At 40.0% G+C, this 26396-nt stretch overlaps 1 protein-coding gene across 1 annotated transcript in view; it reads left to right on the top strand.

The window, feature by feature from the left end:
* Positions 1 to 11641: 11641 nt before the first annotated feature.
* Positions 11642 to 26396, top strand: part of elnb (elastin b) — a 29116-nt gene continuing 14361 nt past the window's right edge. Inside the window, exons 1-44 of the mRNA XM_051878750.1 lie at positions 11642 to 11792; positions 12989 to 13225; positions 13634 to 13660; positions 13763 to 14026; positions 14235 to 14267; positions 14397 to 14564; positions 14658 to 14726; positions 14837 to 14863; positions 14988 to 15167; positions 15271 to 15297; positions 15478 to 15576; positions 15882 to 15959; positions 16188 to 16478; positions 16568 to 16654; positions 16761 to 16808; positions 16906 to 16956; positions 17055 to 17087; positions 17170 to 17244; positions 17450 to 17491; positions 17564 to 17821; positions 17913 to 17939; positions 18219 to 18449; positions 18547 to 18576; positions 19210 to 19455; positions 19540 to 19569; positions 19696 to 19917; positions 21254 to 21283; positions 21381 to 21599; positions 21693 to 21725; positions 21813 to 22031; positions 22144 to 22176; positions 22512 to 22589; positions 23147 to 23206; positions 23334 to 23366; positions 23455 to 23544; positions 23636 to 23692; positions 23783 to 23878; positions 24009 to 24053; positions 24179 to 24202; positions 24336 to 24362; positions 24478 to 24561; positions 25343 to 25363; positions 25462 to 25488; positions 26291 to 26341. Of these exons, the coding sequence (XP_051734710.1) occupies positions 11654 to 11792; positions 12989 to 13225; positions 13634 to 13660; positions 13763 to 14026; positions 14235 to 14267; positions 14397 to 14564; positions 14658 to 14726; positions 14837 to 14863; positions 14988 to 15167; positions 15271 to 15297; positions 15478 to 15576; positions 15882 to 15959; positions 16188 to 16478; positions 16568 to 16654; positions 16761 to 16808; positions 16906 to 16956; positions 17055 to 17087; positions 17170 to 17244; positions 17450 to 17491; positions 17564 to 17821; positions 17913 to 17939; positions 18219 to 18449; positions 18547 to 18576; positions 19210 to 19455; positions 19540 to 19569; positions 19696 to 19917; positions 21254 to 21283; positions 21381 to 21599; positions 21693 to 21725; positions 21813 to 22031; positions 22144 to 22176; positions 22512 to 22589; positions 23147 to 23206; positions 23334 to 23366; positions 23455 to 23544; positions 23636 to 23692; positions 23783 to 23878; positions 24009 to 24053; positions 24179 to 24202; positions 24336 to 24362; positions 24478 to 24561; positions 25343 to 25363; positions 25462 to 25488; positions 26291 to 26341 (4246 nt within the window). The 5' untranslated portion in view covers positions 11642 to 11653. The remainder of the gene's footprint in view (positions 11793 to 12988; positions 13226 to 13633; positions 13661 to 13762; positions 14027 to 14234; positions 14268 to 14396; positions 14565 to 14657; positions 14727 to 14836; positions 14864 to 14987; positions 15168 to 15270; positions 15298 to 15477; positions 15577 to 15881; positions 15960 to 16187; positions 16479 to 16567; positions 16655 to 16760; positions 16809 to 16905; positions 16957 to 17054; positions 17088 to 17169; positions 17245 to 17449; positions 17492 to 17563; positions 17822 to 17912; positions 17940 to 18218; positions 18450 to 18546; positions 18577 to 19209; positions 19456 to 19539; positions 19570 to 19695; positions 19918 to 21253; positions 21284 to 21380; positions 21600 to 21692; positions 21726 to 21812; positions 22032 to 22143; positions 22177 to 22511; positions 22590 to 23146; positions 23207 to 23333; positions 23367 to 23454; positions 23545 to 23635; positions 23693 to 23782; positions 23879 to 24008; positions 24054 to 24178; positions 24203 to 24335; positions 24363 to 24477; positions 24562 to 25342; positions 25364 to 25461; positions 25489 to 26290; positions 26342 to 26396) is intronic.

The following is a 26396-nucleotide window of genomic DNA, read 5'->3' as shown; positions in this document are numbered from 1 at the left end:
GGCGGTTGGGGTGGGCTCGGCGGCGGCGGCGGGAGCGGCTGGCTCGGCGGCGGCGGCTGGAGCAGATTCGGCGGACCCTTGAGCGGGCTCGGTGAGGGCTGGCACATGGAAGGCTGAAACAAGGTCGAGGAGATTGGGAGCTGGTTCAGCCCAAAAGTCTATTAACCAGTCCTCCGTGTCCAGGACTGGCATCTTGGGCTGCACAGTGACAGGCAACTCAGGAGACTCGGGCTGCACGGAGGCAGAAAACTCAGGAGACTGGGGCTGCACGGAGGCAGAAAACTCAGGAGACTGGGGCTGCACTGAGGCATTAGACTCAGGAGTCTGGAGCTGCACGGAGGCAGAAAACTCAGGAGACTGGGGCTGCTTGGCGGCCTTCTTCCTTTTCTTTGCCGGCTTGGGGTTTGGGTCCGGCAGGACACCAGGAGAACACCCACTGGAGGGGTAGACGGAGGAAACCGGCGGTTGGCGAACTGGCCAGGCCGCCTGTTTTTCTGTGGGGACTGGACGAGGAATACATGACTTTTCTTGAACCTCTTCAATTACAAAATCAGAACAATTCAGAAAGAGAATCAGATTAATTGTCTCGACTAGGGAAAAAAAACACGCTGGTTCAATAAAACGAATCATGTTCTCGTCCAGCCCCGCTAGAAAACAAGCGTTTAACAGGGCATCTGGCCAGTTCACCAAATAAGCAAGCTCGGTAAATTCCTCCACATACCTCTCCAGCGGGCGACCGTCCTGCCGGCATCCACACAGGCGATCCACAGCTGAAGCTTGCTGGGGAGGCTCGGGAACCAGGAATAATCCCATAATTGTTGTAGACTTCCAAAGGTTAGGTCAGTTCTTCTGTTACAGTGTAGGTGGTGTAGAGACGAGGCGAATACGGAAATCCACAATAATACGGGTATTTAATCAACAAGGAGCAAGTAACACAACCATACACACTTAGGAACAACGTAAGAACTGACCAAGGAGTGCAGGGAGTGAGTCCAACTTAAAGGGAGTGCTGACGAGGACAACAGGTGCTGGGAGTCCGGGGAGATGGCGGGAAGACTGATGAGGGAAGTGCAAACAGGAGTGCGGAACAGGAGGATTCTGGGAAACGGAGTCCGGGAAGGCGTGGATGTGACAGTTATATAATCGTGAATCATTCGATTTTTTTTTAATTTATAATCGAAATTTGACAGAAACAAACTTTTCGTGATTCAAAATCCATTCAAGATCAATGCATATGCATCGGCAGGATTTGTAATAGATGCATTGAGAAAATTAGTGAATCGTTACAGCCCTAATAAAAAACAATGGGAATTGAGATCCGAAGCACTCTTCCCTGTGAAATATCTTGATAAGAGGAACAGAAGCTATGACCATCCCCAGAGTAAGCCCCGTCCCTTTCATCCCTTGGTATGGAGGACTACTTTCCTTGGGCTTACCTGGGATGCTTGGTAGGTTACGACTGTGTAGGGGGCATGCTATAGCTTGCCAGCATCTGCATCTCATTCATTCATAACACAGTTCAGTGGCTGTGGTGCTTTCCAAAGGGATCCCAATATGTCAGTCGACGTAACGTTGAGTGTGACTGACTGAATGGGAACATCTAGGTTACTAATGTAACCCCAGTTTCCTGAAGGAGGCAACCTCCTGCCACAGCCCTGAAACACAGCTGAATGACTGAGATCCTGTATCGGTTCCTCAGCAAAACATGAATGAGAAGTGCATGCCGGCTGTATCTATACCCGTATGTCCTGGTAGGAGTGGCTCAGCATGCAAATCCTATTGGCCAATGTCCACTGGCTCGATTAGTTACTACTTGAAGGTGATTGGGCTCCCAGACGAGACCCCAATTTGTCAGTCGACATAACGTCTCTGTTCCCTCCTTCAGGGAACAGAGGTTACATTAGTAACCTAGACATTTCATTTTTACCTTTTATAGTCCAAAACGTCTATTCAGAAAAAAACTTGATAGTACAGTTGGCACTATGCAGTATATATATGAGGACACAAAATGCTAGAGCCTTTATGTAAACATTGTGTGCAGCATTTGTCCAATCAGTGACATTGCAAATATGCAAACCCTACGTTAACGCAGGGTTTAGGAATGTACAGTGTGAAACGGCAGCGTATGAATACTCATGATTGATTGTTAACCCCGGGTAAATTATAATCAATGTGAAACGTGAAGCAAGATAACCCAAGATTTAATTTACCCGTGGTTTACAATGATCCAGGGTTAGCTATTGTGAAAAGTCCTTTGAAATAGTTAAACCTGGGTCATTCTAAACACAGGGTAAACAGAATCCTGGGTTTTCTTGCTTCACATTTCAACATGTTAACTCCGTTTCTAAATGACAAGTGTGAAACATTCCTTTACCCAGGGTTAAATGCAGGGTTTAGAATGAATGGCGATAACCCGGCGTTAAGCGCAGTGTGAAAAGAAAGAAAGAAACACCATAACAACCATCCAGAATCACTTGCTTTACAATGTTTTGGCAGGTACATTTCAAAAAAATTTTTTTTTTTAGTTTTTTACTTCTGTTCTGTGTAAACTTAATACTTAACTTTGACCAGAATGATTGTATGATCATCTTCAATTTTTCATAAGAGGCAGTCTCTTGGCAACTGTTGTTCCTGTTTTTGCTGGCAACTTTGGCTCCTTGTAGGATGAGCTCACATTATGCTTGAGTTATGCTGTCGTATTTCCTGTCTCTGGCTCAGTCAACTTTCTGCATGAAGTGAAGACTCATTTGCAGCAGACCTGAAATCATGTTCCTACCTCAGTCATCTTTAGGGACATGGAATGTAAAACATCTGCAATCCAATGAGGTGAAGAAATGTTCCTGAATTACGCCAGAACGTTGGTACATCTCATTTCCTACAGTTAGAAAGCTAATCCATTTGTTTATGTTGGGGTTCAGTGTTCCTGCTTAACCCTAAAATTAGTTCTGGATTAAATTACTCTCAGACAATTCGGCTGTTGTGACTACATTTCTATTTTCAAGAATTACTAATTGTCCTTGTCAGCCTGTGAAAAGAAGTTGTTCAAAAGACATCAGTTCACCCAATTGTTTAGTGACATGAATAAACCAAAAAGGGAAAACATTTAGGTTCACAACTTGAGGGGTGGAATAAAATCCTTATGCTTAAGTTATTCAGGAAACATGTAGTCATATTTATAGGAATTTGGTCACATGTTCTTAGCTATATTTCTCTTGCAGCACCTCAAAGGAGAACTGAAGGACAATTGAGGATGTAATTCAAAATGGTTCTCAATTTCCTGAGAAATCCAATAAGAACATGAAGATTTCATGGTAAGCTTTGTTTTCCCACAATCCTTTTGGTCTGGCTACTTGACATTTTGATTAATGGTGCCCTTGCACTGCACTCCTTTTAATAGTTTTCCTAAGATACAGTTATTGTTGTGTTACATTTTCAATGCCTTGAATCAAGGAATTGCATTGACTCATGGGAAGAGGACTTGACATTGCAGGCGACATAACTCATGTGATCTCAGACACTTCAATGTTGTTTTTAATGGTGTGTCACAGGAATTAGTGTTGTCATTTCAGTAAATTATATTCTTAGCAATGACCCTTATGCAGCAAGTGTCTGACCTCTATTTATAATGACGCCTCTTAAGATATCAGATCTGTTGTTTTACATGAGTCTCTTTAACACAATACAAGTCAGTAAATTATTGGCATTATATAGTGTAACACTTCAAGTCAATTTTATATTTTACTTTTGTTTGACTGTCAATTTGGCCAGTTTTATGTTTTATTCCTTTACACACACATTGCTGTGAAGTCAAAAATGGTACAGACTTTACCTCATAAAAATCACAGTGCGTATTTACTCAGTCTAAATCAATCAAACGATGTCCAGTCGCATTCTCACACTATTCCTGTCACCAGGTCAAATGCTGGACAGTATACTGTTAGTCTGCTCTGGTGTTATTGCTGCTGTAACCAATAGAAAAATGATCACATCACTGGGAATCAGGGTGTGAAAAAAATTCCCAGCAGTCTACCTATAAAGCGCACAAACATGGAGGATTAATTTTGAGACTTTGTCATGTGACTGTTACATGTCTAGTCGGTGTCTCCCTCCTTCATTGTGTTTTTGGTTCATTCCCATGACCTAGTTTTCACCCATCTGTCTGATTAGTCTTGTAGTTCACCTGTCGTCTCATTAGTTATCTAGTTAGCCCCTGTGTATTTAAACCTTGTGTTCTCCCTCAGTCTTTGTCCGATCTCGTCAATGTATGTGTCTGTTATAGTGTTTGTCAAGAGTTTCCTGAGTTTTGTCATTAAAGATCCTGTTTCCCGTTTATCCCTGTCTTCATGAGCTTCCATTATCACGTAACGTGACAGTGACATTTATGCTGATGTTGATAACTGATCCAGCTTAGGTTTTTGATCTTTTAACCAATAATATTCAGAAACACAGATAAGAATCCATGGCATTGACATATCTTGTATTATGAAAGTCGTGACAATTAATTAAAGGGGTGGTCACACTACACAGTTCATTCCATTGACTTCCAATTATATGCATGCGAATGTGCGAGACAGAAACGCAAGCTCTAGCTCAAGCGAAGAAGTTTTGGATTTTGCAGTATTCCAAAATTCAAGTTTGTTAAACTCTGTCTAGCAAATTCTTATCATGTGAAGACATGTGATCAATAGAAAACTGATATGCCAGCATGACCTTTTATTCAAACTTTAAATCTGCAGGATTGCAGTGTTGCAGTAAAGTGGAGTAGATTGCATATTTTTACATATTTTAAATATTATATGTTATGACATCATATTTCATCCGTTCCAATGTCCTTAGAAATTTAGAGCGCTCAAAATCTAGTGTGACTGTAGCTATTCATAGTTTTCACGTGATGTCACACTCTTATAGGAACACCCTCCTGGAGAGCAAAACAAGCCTTTTCTCCATTGCTTACCAGTCATTTTTACCAGGTTTGTGCTAAGTACTAATGTATTAAGACAGTGATATTAAAAGACCAAATTCAGTATACACCTTATTGATGATGCATACTATATATAGGCAGGCAGTGTTACACATTACTTTTACATTAAGTAACTCGAGTTACGTAATTAGATTGCTTTTTCAAGTAACTAGTAAAGTAATGCATTACTTTTAAATTTACAACAAAATATCTAAATTGTTTTTTCAAAGAAGTAACGCAAGTTTCTTTTTCCCCATTTATTAACTAACACCTCTCCTTAAGAGAAACTGTGAGTAAGTCCCACAGTTGTGTGCGCTGTGTAAACATGATAGTTTTTGTAATTCCAGACTAAATGTGAGCATTAACTCATCTCACTTGCACAAGAACAGATTCAGTATTCCTCAAAGTGAATAAAAACAGTGAAATGCAAACTCAGCAAACCTGGAATAATTAAATATGTTAAGTTACACAAATATACTTTATGTATTTTCTTCTGCTGACCTTTGACCAATTCAGTCATATTGTACAGGCGTGAATTTGCATTTCCTTCAGCCTGAAGCTTATTCATTTTACTTTTGGGGTGAAAGGGCTGTTACTGTCACGGTTGTTGGTGTAGTATTCAATGCACGACGAAGGAGGAACATGAAAATCACCAGGAAATTATACAACACCACACCATGTAACTTAAACAATACAGGACAAGGACTGGACTGAAACTTAAGGCTTAAATACACAGCAAACAAGGGGGTAAACAAGACTAAATTAACAAGACACACCTGAACTGAAGACCCTAATTAATCAGTAACCAAGACAACAAACAAGTGGCGGGAAACTGAGAAGAACATGTGACCAAAGAAAAACAAACTTATACATGAACAGAACAGGAAAACAGATCAAAAGCAAACTCAAAACGTGACAGTACGCCTCCTCCCAAAAAGGCGCGTCCTCGCGCCGTATTAGATGGTCCATGCGTGGAACACAGAAGTCCAAGGGGTGGGAGGGTGGGAGGATGGGCGGTACCGGTGGTACAGGGATCCAGGGAGGCGCTGGTAGCTCAGGGGGCCATGGCGGCGCAGGCAGCTCAGGGGACCATGGCGACGCAGGCAGCTCAGGGGACCATGGTGGCGCAGGCAGCTCAGGGGACCATGGTGGCGCAGACAGCTCAGGGGACCATGGCAGCGCAGGCAGCTCAGGGGACCAGCTCATGGGCTGGAGCAGGCTCTGGAGCGTGCTTGTGGGCTGGAGCGGGCTCTGGAGCGGGCTCTGGAGCGGGCTCTGGAGCGGGCTCTGGAGCGTGCTCGTGGGCTGGAGCGGGCTCTGGAGCGGGCTCGTGGGCTGGAGCGGGCTCTAGAGCGGGCTCGTGGGCTGGAGCGGGATCTGGAGCCGGCTCGTGGGCTGGAGCGGGCTATGGAGAAGACTTAGGGGCTGGAGCGGGCGCTGGAGCACCCACTGGACTCTGGTCAGGGGCTGGGGCCCCCACTGGACTCTGGTCAGGGGCTGGAGCAGACAGTGGAACGGACTCTGGAGCTGGAGCCATCTCTGGACCCCAAGACATCCCCTCATACTCCACTAGAATGCCTAAGAGCACAAGGGTGGTGGCCATAACGGCTGAGGGCTCAGGTGTGGCGGCCATCTTGACTGAGGTTTCAGGAGCGGTGGCCATCTTGAAACGAGATCCTGGAGTGGCGGCCATCGTGGGACGAGGCTCAGGAGTGGCGGCCATCGTGGGACGAGGCTCAGGAGTGGCGGCTTATCATCAATAAGGTGTATACTGAATTTGATCTTTTAATATCACTGCTTTAGTACATAAAGCAACTTTTAAGTGATATTCATGGTAAATGTTTTAGAATGTCCTGCTGTTTTTAGTGATTGACATTATGCATCAGTGCTGTATATGGACCACAAGTGCCCAAAACTTGCATTTTGTTCACATATTTTTGTTTTTCTCCTTTTGAGATGGAAAACTGACGGGCCTATAATGCAGGATGGATGTTTTGCCCTCCAGGTCTCAGCATCAGCCATGTGACCGAAAACTATGAATAGCATAATTCATCTATAAAATGTACACCATTGAATTTTTGTTAAGGACATTTACAGTGGGGTACAAAACTCTGAGACCACATTGAAAATCTGTTTTTTTTTCTTTCTTTCCATTTAAAACTGGAAATTTAACATTTAACATATTTCATACATTCTTATTTTTCAGTTACACTTTTCAGTCAAATTATTTTCCTGATATTATAATCTGTTATTATAAATGAAATACAAAAATAGCAAAATAGAAGCATTTTACTAGTGGTCTCAGACTTTCAATGATAAGAACCCCCCTTTATAGTGGTGTTAACCATGTTGTAGCATGCAAATCTTATTAAATAGTGGTCTGAGTTTTCCTATCCTTTCCATTACACTGACAGCGGCCTATGCACCTGCTCAAACCCTCATTTGTTTAAATATATTTAGACCCACCACATCTTTTGTATAGCCCACACTGCAATAAAATGAGAGAAATGAGCTGAGAAATTTCAGCAACAGTGCCAGCTTATCTGAAGGACCCTTGGAACCCTGTTCTGATACCCCTCCTCACTTCGAAAGCTAAGGGCAATTTCCCTCAGCCTGCCGCAGTGTGCCGGCCCTTATATAGCCAGCAGACATTAGGTAAACGCAAGGTAGACGTTAGGTAAACTGAAAACAAGCACTTTTCAGTCAACAGCTGTATGCATAACTGCGATATGCTTCTCTGCACTGGCACTGGGCACACCGCTGCAAGATTGTATGCGTAACTGTTTTATGTGGACAGGGGGTGGTAGAGTTTACAATAAGCAGCTGTGAGAACACAAGAAAATTCAGGTGGTGCAGTATTGGAGGTATTTGTATTACTTTGATAGAGTTCGATTTTTAGGTCAGAGATCCTCAGCAAAACAAATCACATGCCAAGTCTGCATGTGTTCTTATTGGATCAAGCCTTATCAATGGACACAACATTCTCAAGCTTTTCCTCAAATTACTTTATCAGCTTAGGAGAGACCTATATCTCTTTTGTTTCTGTAGTTCTTTTTATTCCACATTTATTTCACCACATAACTATGTTCCTCCATCAACTATGTTCTGTCCATGCAAAACCATTTCAACCATGTTTTGTGAAAGGCAGTAAAACAGACTTTCTGTCCAATTACAAGATTGTAATGCAGAGAAAACACTATATATCCACTGTTTCTCAAAAAAAAAAAAGCTTTTGACATTTGGCTGAATCAGCTGTCAACCTCTGAATTAGAGTGTAACTGGGTCAGCAGATAGCAGGCTTATCGCTTTTCACCCAGGCCAAACATAGCGTTCATCTTGTTTTAAAACTGTCTGCTTATTGGATATCATGTTCACATGTGATTGTGTTAATATGGGAAACTTTTCAAAAGAGACAAAAGGGGCTTGCCTCTCATTTTAGAATATGGGAGCATCATGTTTTCTTTCTTAGCATTGCTTACTATAGGGAAAGCATCAACATTATTATTAAATTTGTACAAATTCACAACCATAATAATAAAACTATTTGTGCTATGGACATGAATGATAGCTCAAATTATGCAGCTTGTTGGTGAAAGGCATGCTGTTACTTTTTTTAAGCAATCAGAATTCAAATGTGGTCCTGGTGGACCATAAAAGAAGCTAAGAAAAACAGTCCTACAGTACATTAAAGGAGAACCAGAGGGATCACAATATCCTAGGGTGTGTTCACTTAGGGTGTGTTCACACATGGTGTGTTCACACATGGCAGGTTTGGTTAGGTTAAAACAAACTATGGTGCAATTGCTCTATTAGTGCGGTTCATTTGATTAAGTGTGAACGCTGCCATCCAAACCCTGGTGCACACCAAACAAGTGGACAAACAAATGGGTCTCGGTTCCCTTCCAAATGAACTCTGAAACATACCTGTTTCTCGTCAGAGGAGCTACGTTGCCCAATACGATTTAGTACAGTCATTGGAAAATGCCGTTTCCTTGCAGCAGATCTTCGTTTGTGTGCTGTTTTGACTTATTTATACATTTTATAAACTCTTCATGAATTCTCAGCTAGTCAAAATGGCATCATATATACGTACATATAACGAGCGCATTAAGCCCAGGACACAGCATTGTTTTGGATGTTCGGTACAGAGCCCCGCACATGACCGTCAGGAAAAAAAGTAAATTGTGCGCACAATTTACTAATCCATTCCCTCAATTTACTAAATCCTGTGCACGATTTACTATTTTGTCCCCTGGATTTATAAATCATGAGCATGATTTAGTAAATCAGGGGAACGAATTAGTAAACCTGTGCGCATGATTTATAAATCGAGGATTTAGCCTACTATTTTTTTCCTGCATGTCATGTGCGTGGCTCAGTAGTTCGGTAAGTTCCATCACAAAACACTTTTTATTTTTCATCTTTATGTTCTGTCTTAAAAATGACAGTGTGAGCGCTAAGCAAACCAGGACTAAATGTATTATTATTATTATTATTATTTTTTTGGTCTGGACCAAAAGAACCATGAGAACCAATCTACAAGTGTGAACACACTCTTAAACAGTGTGAGTAGTGTTCACACTAAAAAATTCCAACAAGAAAAAGGACACTTCAAATACCCACTTATTTAACGGGGGGAAAAACAAAGTGTGGAATTTTGGACACTTCATGCATTCAACACCCTAGCAACTAACCAGAACACCCTAGCAACCGCATGGCATACCCCTGTCTGAATATCCTACAAAACAAAATAGCAACACAATAGCAACCACCAAGATCCCCTTGGAACCGCATAGCAACTCCATTAGCAACTATCCAGGACACCCTAGCAAGCACCTAGCAATACCCAAGAAACCTCTCCGAACAGCTTGCCTCGCATTACCTTAGGAACCACATAGCAACCCCTCTCCAACTTCCCTAGAAACTGCATTGTAACACCCAAGCAACCACCCAGAACTGCTTAGCAATGACCTAGCCACATCACAATGCACTAAAACCACTTAGGACACTTTAGAAACTCACAGCAACATTCTGGTAAAGTTTTGCACAAGCAAACACTCGCTTTTTTTAGAAAATGTAAAAATCTGGTTCTATGTCTAATGATGCAAATTTTCAGAGACAGACTCATTATTAGATCTTTTTACAACTAGCAGGCGCCTATTAATGTTTAGTTGTCAATGCTTTCTCCACATGATCATTGCACAGTTATGGACATGGATGTTGTTTACTTTTGTGGCTTGGAAAGTAAAGACCATCCATTCATTCTTTTTTCTTGATTACTGAGATATGCTTCTTGCCAGCACTTCCCTTCTGAACCTCCAAACACACACACAGAGGTATTCACATGTACACAGTTTTACATTAAATTCAAATAATCATCTATCAGTAGAGGAATGACCTAATCTTATTCCTTGCCAATAGCCTGAAACACAACTAGTGCTTGAACACAGACTTTCTGGCAAAACTCCTCCAGACCAAACAAGGAGTGCTAGACAATCTGGGTTTAAAACTCAGCAAGGGGTGGGGAGGGGGATATGGTACCTTTCCAGAAAACCCCCTTGGTTTCTTTACAAAATTTGACACAAACTGCCAGAATGTATGCATGTGCAAGAATCTAACAGGCAGTTGCAAGCGATTGTTACAACAGCCCGTGAGTGTAAGTGACCAGTCATATGGAATGATACCTTTGAAGATTAAACAATATCATGAAACTTTTCTCTTATTACAAGTATGACTGTCAAGATAAGGGAACCTTTATGAATGACGTTCACAGCAGTTATAGCATGTATGAATCAAACTTCTGTTGTCATATCTTCTGGACGTCATTCAGGCTAAAAGACTGTTTGAAGTTTGAAGTACATTACAATTTATTACCTATTAAGGAGAGAAACAACTTAATTACGAAAAGGCTATTTATGTATTGGTCCCGGTTGTAAGCCTCCATTCTCAGAGGTCACATTGAGCTGTAAGGATGCACAATTATTTCAAAAGTCTTCATGACTTAGCTGTCAACACCCCAGTTGGATCTAAAGGCTTTGGGGCTACAGGGGTTATTAAAATCTGTGTTGTCAACCTTCAATAATGTGTTCTAACGCACACCCATTCAGTGTTTTTCCATCACATACATGATTTAATGTGTTCCTCAGGGACTCATTAAAATCAATAGAGTGATAGCTGGAGGCTGGCCAAGTGGCCAAGCTTTCTTCCTTCTTGAATGATTGAATAATGGGTCCGGGTCTTAAATGTTACTTACACCCCTGTAGCTGGAAACAATAGATCACATAATAACCTTATCTGGAGTGATTTCTTACTGCTTTTGATTGGATAAAAAAGAAATGCTCTCTATGAGAATATCTGGCAGACGTTTCTCTTGGTGAGATAGATGTTAAGAGAGAGAGAGAGATTTTCTCTCTCTCCCTATCCTCAAATATCTGTCTTTATTTTTTTGGCCAAGGCTTTGACTCATGCTGGCAGAAGTGGCCCAAATAAATGCACTAGCACCAGTCATTCAGGGGGGTTTAGGGGTGGGGTTAGAAAAAACAGAAAAAAATCAACATAATGTACAAGACCCAAGTGTGCTAGTTTCCCTAATTACGTAGTGTTCCTTCATCCTTACTTTTTTTTTTTCTCTCTCTCTCTCTTTCATACTGACCCCCCACCCCTTATCCTTCTTGTTCAAGACATGGGTGTGCAATGATTTGCTTTTGGGGGATAAAACCCACAGTTTGGGAGTGGAGAGGGATATTACAGAGCAGGATGGCCCGAAGTAAGGTACCTCTGCTCTTGCATGGATTTCTCCTGCTGGTTCTGTGTAGACCCTCCCTTCAAGGAGGTAAGGTGTCTTCAAACTCATTTGGCTTTTTCTGTCTTATTGTATTTCAGGTGTACTGCAGTTATGGCAATAGCATCACACTCTCTTGTGAATGCAGTTATTTTGCATTTTATTATCTGTATTCTGAATGTTTTAGATACAGGTAAAGGATGGATGAATAAAAAGTGAGCAAGTGGTATCCAAAATCCTTTACTGAGGGAATGCTGTGGTGTATTGTTGCAGGATGGTTTATTGTGTCAATAAAATTTGACTCAGGTCTTGCATGATCTTTTAATCGTAATTAAACTTTACAGTGATTTTATAATACATTTATATTTTTGCATTACGTAGTGTTTAAACTAAATAGTAGTGATATATGTAGCATGTGAAACCTGATGTATTTGCATTTGGCAAATTTTTTCCATGTAATTTTCAATATAAATTAATACAATGACAAATAGTACTACATAAAACCAGATGGATTCTTATAAACAATGAAAATCTAATTTTTTAAGGATTTTAATTAACTGTTTGTTTTTGGATAAAACAAGGTTTCCCACTTGCCATCCTTTATTCATGTAGAAGGAAAGATCTGAGAAAGTTCTAGTCCAGATCATTACATCATACACTAACAACCTGCAAGCTTTTCCCAGTATGTTTGTAGAACAGAGGACTTCAGCTTTTTAGTTCTAAGCTCTTGGATAAGGTCATGTATAGGATGTTGTTCTTTATATGAATCACATCCATTCTCTGTTCCCCTATGCCTCCAAATCTTAAACAGCAAGGCGAGAGGACACACAAACTTATGTGGTAATGCATTCGGTGCTGTTTGAGGCTTCACATAAAAGACTAGATGTGGAGGTTAGTTAGAACCCCTTGGGTATGTGGCATCATCACTGAGTAAAGGACAAGAATGGTCCTCATAAACTGGTAATGTGTTACAGGAGTGAGATCCTAATGTGCATCGTCTGACATAACAATCAAATAAAAAATATATGGGTTTGCAGTTCAGTGATGTTCACATCAGATTTGGTCATTTCTACTAATAATGTTTCAGATAATATTCTCTTTATTCCCCTCTTATCAATGTCTGCCTTTCTTTGTAGTTTGCCAGGTCAAACTAACAAATAAATGCTTCCTTATGTCTTCATCTGGCAAGCTATCCTGCATAGGACATATTAATAAAGATATTTATTAATGTTCTCTTTCTCTCTCAGGAATCTACATACCAGCTGGTGCAGGGGGAGGAGCAGGAGCTGGATTAGGGGCTGGTGTTGGAACTGGAGCTGGACTTGGAACCAGCACTGGAACTGGTCCAGGAGGTGGATTTGGTCCTGGAATCGGAGGTGTTGGGCCAGGAGTTGGTCCTGGAGGAGTTGGAACAGGGTTAGGTCTAGGTGCTGGTCCTGGTGGACTTGGAACAGGGCCAGGAATTGGCATCAGACCTGGAACTGGTGAGGGTTTACATTTATTCTTAAACATTTCATGTGCAATTAGTGTCTATAGTTTCCATATCAGTGCTAAAACAATCCATAATAAATAAGGAACTAATACATTATATATATATATATATATATATATATATAATTTATGTATATAATTATATATGGGGGGCAAGGTGATGGACTGGGTACTGGAGGTCTTGGGGGAATTGGGCCTGGTACAGGAGGGTTTGGTACAGGAGGACTTGGTACTGGTGGATTAGGCACTGGAGGACTCAGAACAGGTTGCTGAAATTTGTATTATTTACTTTTATTTATATTTTATTAAGTGTATTATTTTTTGTGATTAACATACTAAACAATTTAAGGGCATAAAAAATACCTAAATATGTAAATACCGATTTGATGTTTTTCTCACAGGGCCATTTGTCAAGCCACCTAAAACAGGTGTGTTATAACGCATGCTAAAATTTTGGATTCATGTTATTAATAAAGATTGGCAGTGACATTGACTTTACATCAGATGAGAAGTTCATTGTGTCAACACAGGAGGATATCTACCAGGAATTGGACCAGGTGGTACAGGTGTTGGTCCTGGAGCTGGATCACTTGCACCTGGAGGAGTTGGTCCTGCTGGTATTGGACCAGTAGGCATTGGACCTGGTGGCATAAGTCCTGGTGGCATAGGTCCAGGAGGCATTGGACCTGGCGGCATAGGTCCTGGCATTGGAGCCGTGGGAACTAGACCAGGAGGTGTCATACCTGGAGGCACTGGCCCTGGTGCTGGTGATGGAACTGGAGGCCTTGGAGCAGGTATTATTTCTTATAAAGTAATTTTACTAATAAACAATCAAACCTATCTCAACTCTTTCTGTTCTGCTAGTCTTTGTGGGATTGTAGAATAACTCAATGTACCTGAGCCAAATAATACTGGAAATGTCATATTTGTTGGGTAGGGAGGTAGACTGAGATTGATCTCTTTCAGGAAAGCATTTTTTTTCTTTCACCTTATATTTGGTAGGTGTAGGTGCTGGTGGCAAACCCCCTAAACCTGGTGAGTGGGAGAAAACTGCAGTCAATAAAGTGCTCGCATATTTTTGCAATTTTAACTACATACATTAAATTAAGCAAATAATGTATTGGTTTCATTGACGTTTGCACGAGTCTTGCTTCACACAAACAGGTTATGGGGGTATTCCAGGCACTCTTGGAGCTGGAAGTCTTGGTGGTGCTGGTGGTCTTGGAGGCCTTGGACTGAGGCCAGGGGGTGCTGGCCTTGGTGGTTTATTACCTGGTGGCTTTGGTGTTGGTCCAGGGGCTGGTGGCATTGGCACAGGAGTACCTGGACAAGGTAGAGAAACTCCACTGTACTTCACAAAGTTAAACTTTAAGTTAAACAATCTTTTATGGTGATGATTCTTAGAATTTTATCATTTTTCTTCAGGAGTTGGTTTGGGCACTGGTGTGGGAGGGCTTGGCCCTGGTGGAGTTGGTCCAGGAGGTGCTGGAATAGGTTAGAAAATTAATAAAACTAAATGTTACTAACTATGTATGGATATTTAAAAGCATAATCCCAAATATATTAGGTTTAGTGCAGTTTTTTTCTTCATTTCTTGCTCTTAGGTGTGGGAGGAAAACCCCCCAAAACAGGTTAGCGATCTGTAAGATGCACTGTTTAAGATTTACTGCTGGACTTACTGTATAAAGACTGAAGATTTCATCTTCACTGAAGAATTTAAGGTAGATTCACTCCATATTTATATATTATTTACAGGTTATGGAGGTCTTGGTGGCATTGGACAAAGTGGCATTTTTCCTGGTGGAGTTGGACCAGGTGGCATTGTCCCAGGTGGTGTTGGATCAGGTGGCATTGTGCCTGGTGGTACTGGCCAAGGTGGCATTTTTCCTGGTGGTGTTGGAACAGGTGGCGTTGGACCAGGTGTCTTTGGTCCTGGTAAGACATCTTTATTATTAATAGTAGACAATAGTTACTGCCTTTATACTGATTCTTTTCATAATACTATTTGATTAAAATAAATAATTTTGCATGGTCCCAGGAGCAGGCAGAAATCCTGGGAAACCAGGTATGATGCAAATAAAAAGTATTTTGCAACTACCACAAAAACACATTTCAAATCTATGTGTTGTTTTTGCTGTGAACGTCACTATTTCGTATTAATTCTTATAGCTACTGCATTCAGAAATATCTTTCATTTGAAAGCAGCGGTTTTGAAATGCATTTACCTCTGATGGTCTAAATTTAGGTTATAGTGGGCCTGGGGGTTTTGGTGGTGGACCGTTTGGAACAGGAAGTCTTGGACCACTTACACCTGGAGGTGCTGGAACAGGCTACCCATCAGGTGGTAAGGATACACTTTCTTTCCTCCTAGGTTGTAGACATAAAATAAAGAACATTTTACTGCAGTTATGAAACACTAGGATAAAATATTACAATAAAAACTAAGACCATAATTTTAAAAACAAGCAAATCTAGCAGTGAACTTGAGTATAATACTCTAAATAAGATTCATCAAAACAAAACTTTAAATAACACTTAAAACATAGGAATACATTTAAAGATGATCAGTGTAAAGTGATCATATTTTGGGGGGGGGTTAAAATGAAAAAGAAACATGCTTTGCTGCTTAAAAATTGAATTTGTTTTTAGGCAGCTATGGTGGATACGGTGGGCCTGGAGGTCTTTATCCTGGAGCTGGGACAGCTGGCCAGAAGCCACCAAAACCAGGTAAAACTAAATTTATGGACACAAGTATTGGCTTAAAAAAAGGTGTGATACTTTGTTACTTGTGGTAGGACACAAATCTTGATTAAATCATCTTGTCACTGTTTTACACCACAGCAAAAATGTCTTCTTGGCAAAAGAATCTAGTTAATTTTTAAAGCACATTTAAGAACAAAAAACAAAACAAAACAAAAAAAAAAACACTTAAACTGCCTGATCCTTCTAAAACAGGAATTGGACCTGGTGGTGCAGGAATTGGTCCAGGCGGTGCAGGATTTGGACCTGGTGGTGCAGGAGTTCGGCCTGGAGGTGTAGGAATTGGAATAGGGGGTGTAGGAATTGGTCCAGGTGGCACTGGGATTGGACCAGGTGGGACAGGTATTGGACCAGGTGGGACAGGTATTGGACCAGGTGCCACAGGACTTGGTCCAGGTGGAGCAGGAGTTGGTCCTGGAGGTGTAGGAATTGGACCTAGTGGCACTGGAAATGGAATTGAAGGAGTAGGAGTTGCGCCTGGTGGAGGTTAGTTTTGAGGGGCATAATTGTTATGCTGCTGCTTTATTTATGAAAGTATCATAATAAGCTGTTTGAAACTTCATTATGGCTCCTAGCACCTTTTCTCCCCCAAACTGGATTACCTGGAACTGGGACAGGCACTGGGGGCAAAGTCGGAAAGACTGGGAAGGCACCAGTGCCAGGTAATTGGCATCTATTGATAGAGCTCCCCCTTATTTTAAATAATAGTTTTAACAAATCTTTGATAAGAAAGCATTGTTTTATTTTTTTTTCCTGCATTCAAACAAGGTGTTGGGATCCCTGGGTTATACCAAGGGGGTATTGTTCCTGGACAAGGTGAGTGACTTAAATATTTGACAGTTACAAGATTTTCCAGTGTTTGTAGAATATTCACACAGATATAACAAATCTGCATTTTTGTTTTTATGTATAGGCTTTGGCAGTAGAGGCATTCTGCCAGGTGTAGCCACAGGATCTCAAACTGGTAAGCTTTATGTAGTTTATGGTTTATTTATAGTTTTATCATTTTTATCCAACAATGAAAATGCTTTCTGAAGCTCTCTCCTATTTTTTTGCTTATAGGGCAGCTTGGTCAAGGTGCAGTTGGAGCCAATGGTAAATTAAATTACTGACAGAACAATTCTTTCAATAAGGTATGAAAACTACTAACAGAGATCACTTCTCTTTTCTCTTGCAGGAGGCCGTGGAGGTTTTGGTCAACAAATACCAGGCGTGTTCGGTGGATATCCTCTTATATCACCTAAGTCTGGAGGTAGTAGGCATTTAAAAATCTGTCCATTTATCCATTGTAGTTATTCACATTTGAAATCAACCATCATGCACTATACTTGTCAGACAATTAAATTACCTTATCATTAAAAAAAAAAAAAAAAAAATATATATATATATATATATATGCCATATGATTACAGAGTTTTAGAGTATTTATAGAAATGTACTTTCTTACCTCATTCAAGGCACAAGCGCTGCAAAGTCTCAGGCTAAAGCTGCCAAGTATGGTAAGTTATGCAGGAGCAATATATCAGTATATGTCAAAAGCACATGCTTGATATTTTTGACTCTCCTTTCAGGGGCTGGTGGTGTTCCTGGTCTAGGTGGTGGACTTGGTGTGGGAGGTGTACCTGGTGCAGGAGGTCTGCCAGGAATAGGTGGTGTTCCAGGTGCAGCTGGTATACCAGGCATTGGTGGTATTCCTGGCCTAGGTGGTGGGCTTGGTGTAGGAGGTGTACCTGGTGCAGGTGGTATACCAGGCACTGGAGTCATCCCTGGAACTGGTGGTGCAACTCCTGGTGTTCTATATCCGGGAGCTGGTGGTGTCTATCCTGGAGGTAAATATAGGGTTTATTATAAATAGACTGATTATCGAAAACAGTGAAAATTGCTCAAGTATTATAATATCTATGAATTGTCTCTCATTAGGAGCTGGGGCAAAAGCCCGGAAATATGGTAAGAAAAACTTTAGATTCTTGTTTTATTCAATCACCTGGCTGACAACGGTCTCTTTCATGAAAAAGGATAGGTGTAAAGAAATGAATGATGTGAAACCAAATCTTAAAATCTTATGCCTTCTAAAAATTATTATCAGTTACTTTAAAAAGAATACATGAAAAATGAAGAGCTGATTTTGCTGGTTTGAGATTCATCATGCAGCATGTTTTCTCTTGGCAAATATAGAAACAGAGGGTCATCTTAATTTCTATTAATTTTGGGTTGTCTATTTTCCAGCTTCAGGGATAGGGACTGGTGGACTTCCTGGTTCTGGTTTGGGAGTGGGTGGTCTTGGAGCGGGAGGACTTCCTGGTTCTGGCTTGGGAGTGGGTGGCCTCGGAGCTGGAGGAGTTCCTAGTTCTGGTTTGGGCGTGGGCGGCCTTGGAACTGGTTTGGGTGGTCTTGGTGGACCCCTTGGTTCTGGTTTAGGAGCTGGTGGACTCCCCGGACCTGGAGTTGGTACTGAAGGTATCTTGAAAACAATAATATTAGTTGAAAATTATGTGCTTAAAGTACATATTATCATTAACAGCACAACAATGTCTACTATTCTGCCATGTTTTAGGATATGCTGCGGCCAAAGCAAGAAAATATGGTATGACTTTACATTCTGCATTTTGTAATGTGATAGATCTATTGAAAGGAAAATTCACTGTGTCCATAAATTAATATTTTTGCCTTAGCAACTCTTACTTGAAAATTACAGGCTGGTGTGTTTAAACAGGGTTAGGTCTGAACTCAGGAAGGTAGCTCCCCGGGAACAAGGTTGGCTACACCTGCCCTAGCTTTTCACAGAATGCATGAGAAATTATTTGTCATGATTGAATGCTATGCACATTTGTTAAGTATTATGTATGCAATGAGTTTCCCCATCCTTATTGTAGGAGGTCAGTTAAAATTTCAGACTTAAGTCTTGGCTTTATTCTTTGGCTCTTTTTAATCTAAGTTAAAAAGGAAAATATTATTAATGTCCCTCTTAATTATTTAGTAAATATTGTATACCCTACATCAGGGCTCCTCAACTAGTGTGCCACAGGCCAAATCCGATCATAATAATTTTTTATTAGGTCCTCTGATTGTTTTAGTTGAAATCACTGTATATCTGTACTCTCCCCCGAAAAATCAGACTTTATGATTTTATTTCATATATAAGTTGTGAGATTTTACCACAGTCATAGAAACCATAAGAAAGGAAAGACATTAATATTCATTGATAAATGCTTTGTAGCTCAACTTGGACGTCAGGGTGGGACTTTGGGTACTGGAGGATTACCAGGTGGAGCAGCTGGTGTGTCTGGTGTTGGACTTGGTGGAGTACCTGATGGAGGTCTTGGGACTGGTGGACTTGGAACTGGTGGGCTACCTGGAGGTGGACTTGGTGGATTACCTGGTGGAGGAGCTGGTGGACTGTCTGGTGGTGGAGTTGGTGGTCTTCCTAGCGGTGGTTCTTTAGGACTCCCTGGCTCTGGAACTGGTACCAAATGATACCATTTTATTGTATGATTTTTTATAAAGTTTTGAGTTCATTTTTAATATTACATACTCTGATGCTTTGCAGGATATGCAGAGGCAAAAGCTCGTAAATATGGTAAAACAACAGTTAATTCAATTCTTCAACATACTGTTAAAGGAATTATGATAGTTTTATTGATAGCATTTATTATCCAAACTTTATGGTAGCTTACAACCTGATATATTATTTTTGCTTTTCTAGGTTTACTTGGTGGAGGTGCTGGTTTAGGCCCAGGCACTGGATTAGCTGCAGGTATTCCAGGAAGATTACCAGGTACTGGTGTCGGACCAGGTGGGGCAGGGAGCATACCAGGAACTGGAGTTGGACAAGGAGGCATCCCTGGTGTGGGTTACGGTCCAGGAGGTGTACCCGGTGGTGGCTTTGGACCTGGGAGTGTTCCCGGAAGTGCATTTGGACCTGGAGGTAAATTGGTATTTGCAATTATTTAAAATGTAAGTCTAAATAGTTTTGAAAGGACTAAGTCTTAGGGAGGGTGGGTAGGTGGATTGGTATGTGTTTTCATGTTTTCATACTTTTGTTTGTTGGAAAAATGTAATTAATAAAAAAAAAAAAAAAAAGAAGAAGAAGAAGAAAGGACTAAGTCTTGAATGAGTACACTGTAAAAAAAAAAAAAAAAAACCTAGAAAATCGGAAAAGGTAATGGTAATTTATTCCCATGTGTTGCACTAGTATTTTTTTTTAAAAGAGAGAAAGAGAAAGGGGAGGAGTATTACTAACCACCAGACTTGACTGAGGGTGCACTTGATAGCCCATAGTCATTGCTGTATTTGCCCCTAAACAATGTCTTACCACAAGATGGAAATTCTTAAGTGCATAGGACCACAAAGACACAATGCATTGATATACTGACTGAACATTGCACTGAATATTGACTGTAGAGGAGTGTGAAGGATGTTGCACAACTGTTTTATAGCTAAGATCTTTCTCTACACAACTGCCTATTGAGTTTCTTCTAGACAGTCTATGAATTATGTACAATGTATGTCATTCTTTTTGCAGGAATTCAGAGACAGAAAGGCACAGAGCATCTCTATAAAACTTAATGTCATAAGAAAAGGATAGCTTCAACCTTTCTTGGAGTTTAATTAAACTCTGGCCAATCTGGAAACCTAAGTAACATGTCTAGCCAGATGACCTTTCTTTGGGTTGACTGTAAATTTAGTCATCACAATCCTGGGCACATTTTAGTGTCTCATCAGTGTTCTCAACTGCATCATTCAAGCACACAACAATACAAGTTTATTGTGGTTGGAGCACAATGTTGGTTATCTACTGGATGGTGATTTTAAGCATAGGTATTTTTCCATACTCTGCTCTTTCTATATAGTTCATGCATGACATGCATGCTTGGCCTGGTCAATGTTTTCTAAGGTGACATCTAGAAGTTGCTGGAATGGAGTTCTTTTATTAACAGGTTAACAGAGGTAATGAATTGGAGGTTCATGCTCAGTTGCCCTTCTCTAGATAGGGAGTGTTGAAGTCAGTGTAGTCTTCGAGGGTATGCAGTGACGCAAGGATCAGTGGAGGGGCATTAGCTGGCCTATAAGATCTTGCTTGCTTTTTTGGTTTACTCTGATTGAGATGCTGAGATCAAAGATATTGAAGGCCTAATAGAAAGTCACACTGGTTGTTTAAAGACACAATTAGCTAGAACTTATAATGTTTCATATTAAGAATTTTACGTAGCTTAAACCACTACAAAATCATATTTCTCTAACATTGACTTCTTATATTCTAGAATACGCTAGGGCCAAAGCTCGCAAATATGGTAAGGAGAAAGCTAAATAAACTTGTTCTCCAATTTTTAGAATCCATGTAGAAAAATCTAATTATAAATTATATTTTTCCATGCATTTTGCAAATAGGGGTTACTGGTGGAGCTGGTGGAATGGGATTGCCTGGAGGATTAGGAGGGTCACTTGGTAGTGGAACAGTTCCGGGTGTTGGAGCTGGAGGAGGAACACTAAGTGCTGGAATTGGACCAGGAGGGGCACCAATTGGTGGTTATGGAACTGGAGGAGTACCTGCAGGTGGTTATGGGCCAGGAGGAGTACCTGCTGAAGGATATGGACCTGGCTCTGGCGGTATGCTGACAAACATTATATTTCATATGCAGTTAAGCTGTTCTGTTCATTTCCATTTCTACATTTATTCTTTGTATCTCACTTTAAATGCAGCCTATCCAGGTGGACCAAAAGCCCTAAAATATGGTAGGATATTTTAAATCAGCATTGTCATCATGTGTTTTTTTTTTTCTACAATTTGCCATCAACACTTATTAAATCATTTTAATCCAGGTCCTGGTGGGAGTGGAGGGGCTCCAGGACTTGGTCTGCAGGGTCAGATAGGAACCAGTCCAGCAGGAGGATTTGGTACAGGGGCAAGGCCAGTTGGTGGTTATGGTCCAGGGATTATAGGAGGTCCTGGGTCTGGATTTGCTGGAGCAGCACTGCCTGGTGCTGTTGGAGCAGGAAGCAGAGGAGGGCTTGGACCTGGGTATGGAACAGGTGCTGGAGGTAATTTAAATGAGTCAAAATGGGTAATTTACACAGGCATTAGAAAATATGCTTTTTTTAAAGCTGTATCTGATCTACATTCTTTCAATTTATTACATTTAATGCCCTATAGGATATGGACCTGGATCAAAAGCAGCTAAATATGGCAAGTTGAAATATACTAGTTCTACTGTACATACACTTACATATGTTTTGCAAATGGCTGTTGATCATTAGTTTATTTACTCTACATTCAAATAGTTACAAATGTTAAATATTTTATTAATATAATTAATATATTTTATTACACATGAATGTATTTTTCAAATATATATTCATATTTCATGTATATTAACTACTAATATTTTAATTATATTATGCTTTAATATAAACTATTATTAATATCAAATATTATCAATATTATAAGCTTAAGTGTTAAAAATTAAAAGTCTGCATTGGAATGATTCAGAATTAAGTCTAAACCCAGGCATATTTTGACAGGTTTACCTGGTTCTGGAAGTGTCTTAGGAGCAGGAGGTATACCAGGAGCTGGAACAGGAGTGGCAGGAGGACCTGGAGGTATGTGAAGCAATTTGACATGCAACTGTTTTTTTCTCTGTTAAAGGGATACTCCACCCAAAAATGAAAATTCTGCATTTACGCACCCTCATGTCATTTCAAAACTGTATACCTTTCTTTCTTCTTTGGGGCATACAATTTCTTGTTTGCTTTCCATACTATATAAGTCAATGGGCTGTACTGTTGTTTGGTTCTCAACATTCTTCAAAATATCTTAAAGGGATAGTTCACCCAAAAATGAAATGTCTGTCATCATTTACTCCCCCTCAAGTTGTTCCAAACCAGTATAAGTTTCTTTGTTCTGCTGTACATAAAGGAAGATATTTGGAAGAATGTTTGTAACCAAGCAGATCTTGCCCCCCATTTGACTACCATAGTAGGAAAAAAAATTGCAATGGGGGGTGAGATCTGCTTGGTGTTTATATGTTTATATTCAAATTTACCCTAAAATTTGAATATAAACATTATCAGACATTTTACAAACCAAACTAATAAATGATTTGTATGCTGAATTTGAATACTAAGTAAAAATGTAAATTAATACAAATTTTTTTCAGTTCTGCCTGGAGGGCTTGGGGTTGGTCTTGGGACTGGTGTTGGATATGGGGGGTATGGAGGTAAAGTTTTAAAAACTAGATGTGCAATGTTGAGCACTAAACTTGAGACATACTATTTTATTTTTTAAAACAATTGGTTTAAGCATTGGTGGGTGAATCTGCTGTTTTGTTATATTTCATTCTAAAGGGTATGGAGGAGCACAAAAACTACCTAAATATGGTAAACTATTTATTGTACCTAACATTTATCATTAAAATGCCACATATATTCAGGCTAAAATTTGACCCCATGCATCTGCATCTAACAGGACAACCAGCTGGTGGGGTTGGAAGTGTGTTGGGTGGGTCGGTACCAGCAACTGGTGGAACTGGGGCCACAGGTACTGGAGTTGGAACTGGTGGGTGATCACTGCTAAAAGAGGACTAAACTAAATAACAGTTAATAGATACAGGTAGGAATTTGTTTACATGCTCAGCGTTACATCTCAGGTGGTGTAGGTGGGGCTGGAGGTATACAAGATTCAGGAACCAAGCAAGACAAATATGGTGAGTTTGTGATCTTTAGTTATATCATCTAGCAATCCATCTCTCGAGTATAATATAATATTACTATTCCAATTTTCCATGTAAATCCAGGGGTACCAGGCATCATAGGAGGACCAACAATTCCAGGTAGTACAGCTGCTACTGGCACAGATCATGGAGCAGGTCCTAAACCTGGAATTGATGGAGGTAATGCAATTAATTAATTAATGTTCATTATTAATTATTGTTCTGTTAATTTAAAATGTACTTAATTAAGATACACATGTATTATCCAAAATAGTGTCAAAACTACCAGTCTTATCTGTTCCCTGTTTAGTGATCGGCAGTCCTTATGGTGGAACTCGAGGTCAAGGTCAAGCAGGTCAAGAACATTACTTTTTTTTCTTTTTACTCTATTATAGAAATTTATTGTATTTATTATTTGTTCGTTAGCTGTTAATTTTTTTGTTCCTGCATTGTAATTTTAACATTTTGTTGAACACACAGGTGGAACAAAAGCTCCCAAGACTGGTAAGAAAAAGTTCAATTTTTTTCTACCCACCCCATATATCTGGAATAAAACAGCTGTCATTTTGAGATTATAAGAAAAAAAATGAGCAGGTGTTTCCTTTTAGCCACCAGTTTTATTTTGTGATCATTTTAGAATCTGGAGGACCAATAGAGGGATCAGGTGGGTCCATTGGAGAATAAGTATTTAATGAACAATGGAACATTTTTACTGCCTTAAGTTGGATTTCCAACTTTCTTAAAACGATGGGAACTGAGCAGTATGTAATATTTTTAAGGTGTTACTGGTGGGCCCATTGATGCTGATGGGCTTGATGGAGCTGCTGGGACAAGAACACCCATCTTAGCTGGAGAAAGACCAGGTAGACCCTTCCTGTTCAGTGAGCATGTAGACATCCTTATCTACTGCTCCGGGTGTGTGTTCATGGTGTGTGTGTGTGTGCGTGCGTGCGTGCGTGCGTGCGTGTGTGTGTGTGTTCACTTGGATGGGTGAAATGCAGAGCACAAATTATATGGGAGTATGGGACACCATACTTGGCTACACGTCACATCACTTTCACTTTGCATTTTACCATCTGTTCTTGGTAACTGTATTATGGACAGATGGAGTTGAAGGTGCCAGGTGCTGCCTCTCATATTTGTTTTATTATTTTCATATATTTTTCCACCCTTCACTGTATGTAAATTTACTTACACCACTTATTGTTAAAGTCTATTATAAGCTTACAAATCTGTGGTTTAAAGGAATAGTTCACCCAGAAAAGAAAAAAAACTGTCAATATTCCCCCATTCCACAAGTTGTATGAAAAACATTTCATACTTTGTTTTGTCAGAATATCCTTTAAAAATGCAGCTTTTTAGTCAACAGAAGAATCAAAGTCACATAGGTTTTGGAGCAAATTATGACAATTTAATTTTTTGCAAACTATTCCTATAATGGTAAAACAAGCTATTCATATTTAAAGTGGAATTAATATTATTGCTGTCAGTTTACTATTTAGCAGCTGTTTCTTCATGTGGATCATATTATAGCAAAAGAAAAACACGTATCAAAATACCCTGTATGTTCAGAATGATTGCTTAAAAGCGCTGAAAATGATTTTGAAGAGCTACATATGACCACATTTTTTGTTCATGTTTTAGGTGTGTCTGGAGCTGCTCCAGGTTTGTATTTAGCTTCTAATTGTGAAATACTACATCGATCAGTCATTTATTAAGTTTGAAAGTTCTTAATTACCTTAATTGAGATTCTCTCTTTTTAGGTGGAACAGGATCGCCACGACCAGAGAGTAAGATCTGTCTTTATAACTTGAAAATTACTTACTGACCTCACACGTGATCACACTGAGCTAAAGATTATTTTCTTTGTTTCTTCTTTTGGTTGGTAGTGGATTTCTTCGAGCTGATTTACATGAAATTATCCACCTACATCAGAGGTCTCCAGATTAAGTCCTGGAGGGCCACTGTCCTGCAAAGTTTAGCTCCAACCCCAATTAAACACACCTGAACCAGCTAATCACCATCTCAGTAGGCATACAAGAGACTTTCAAACAGGTGTGTTGGACCTGGTTGGAGCTAAATCTCTGCGGGACAGCGGCCTTCCAGGAGACCTCTGACCTACATCGTGTTCAAAAAACTTGAGCTCGTCAGACTACTAAAATTTGCCAATGTTACAGCTCCCTCTAGTGGTGGAGGAGTCTCAAGCATATGGATGTAGTAGCCTATAAAATATCATTTTAAAACTTTCTGAGCTTGTGATTTTTTTTTTTTTTTTTTTTTTTTAATGCAAAGACATTTTGCATTAATAATTCAGACACATGATTTTACACAGAGACAACTTTACAGAATAACTTGATCATTTAATAATGTGTTTACAGGGTGGAGCTCAAGGTTAGTCAGTCAGTTCAGTGTACAGTCCTAAGAATGAGAATTTTCCTTTGAAAAGTTCCTTTTTAGGTTTTCGACAGATTGTCAATTTATCTGAAAATAAGGTCTGTGGTTAACATTACTTGAAGAGACTTTTATGCTTTGTTCATTCGTAAATGTATGTTCCAGTATGACTGAATCTCTTCACTATATGTTCTTCCTTAGGAGTTGGTGATATTGGAACATTACCGGGAGCCAAACCACTAAAACCCCCAGGTACATCATGCCATTTACTTTACTCTTACTGTCTGAATATATTTGGGAAAGCAGG

The sequence above is a fragment of the Ctenopharyngodon idella genome, chromosome 21 (assembly GCF_019924925.1).
Source record: "Ctenopharyngodon idella isolate HZGC_01 chromosome 21, HZGC01, whole genome shotgun sequence".
Lineage (NCBI taxonomy): Eukaryota > Metazoa > Chordata > Actinopteri > Cypriniformes > Xenocyprididae > Ctenopharyngodon > Ctenopharyngodon idella.
The sequence above is the reverse complement of the archived record's forward strand: the minus strand, read 5'-3'. Positions and strand labels throughout refer to the sequence as shown.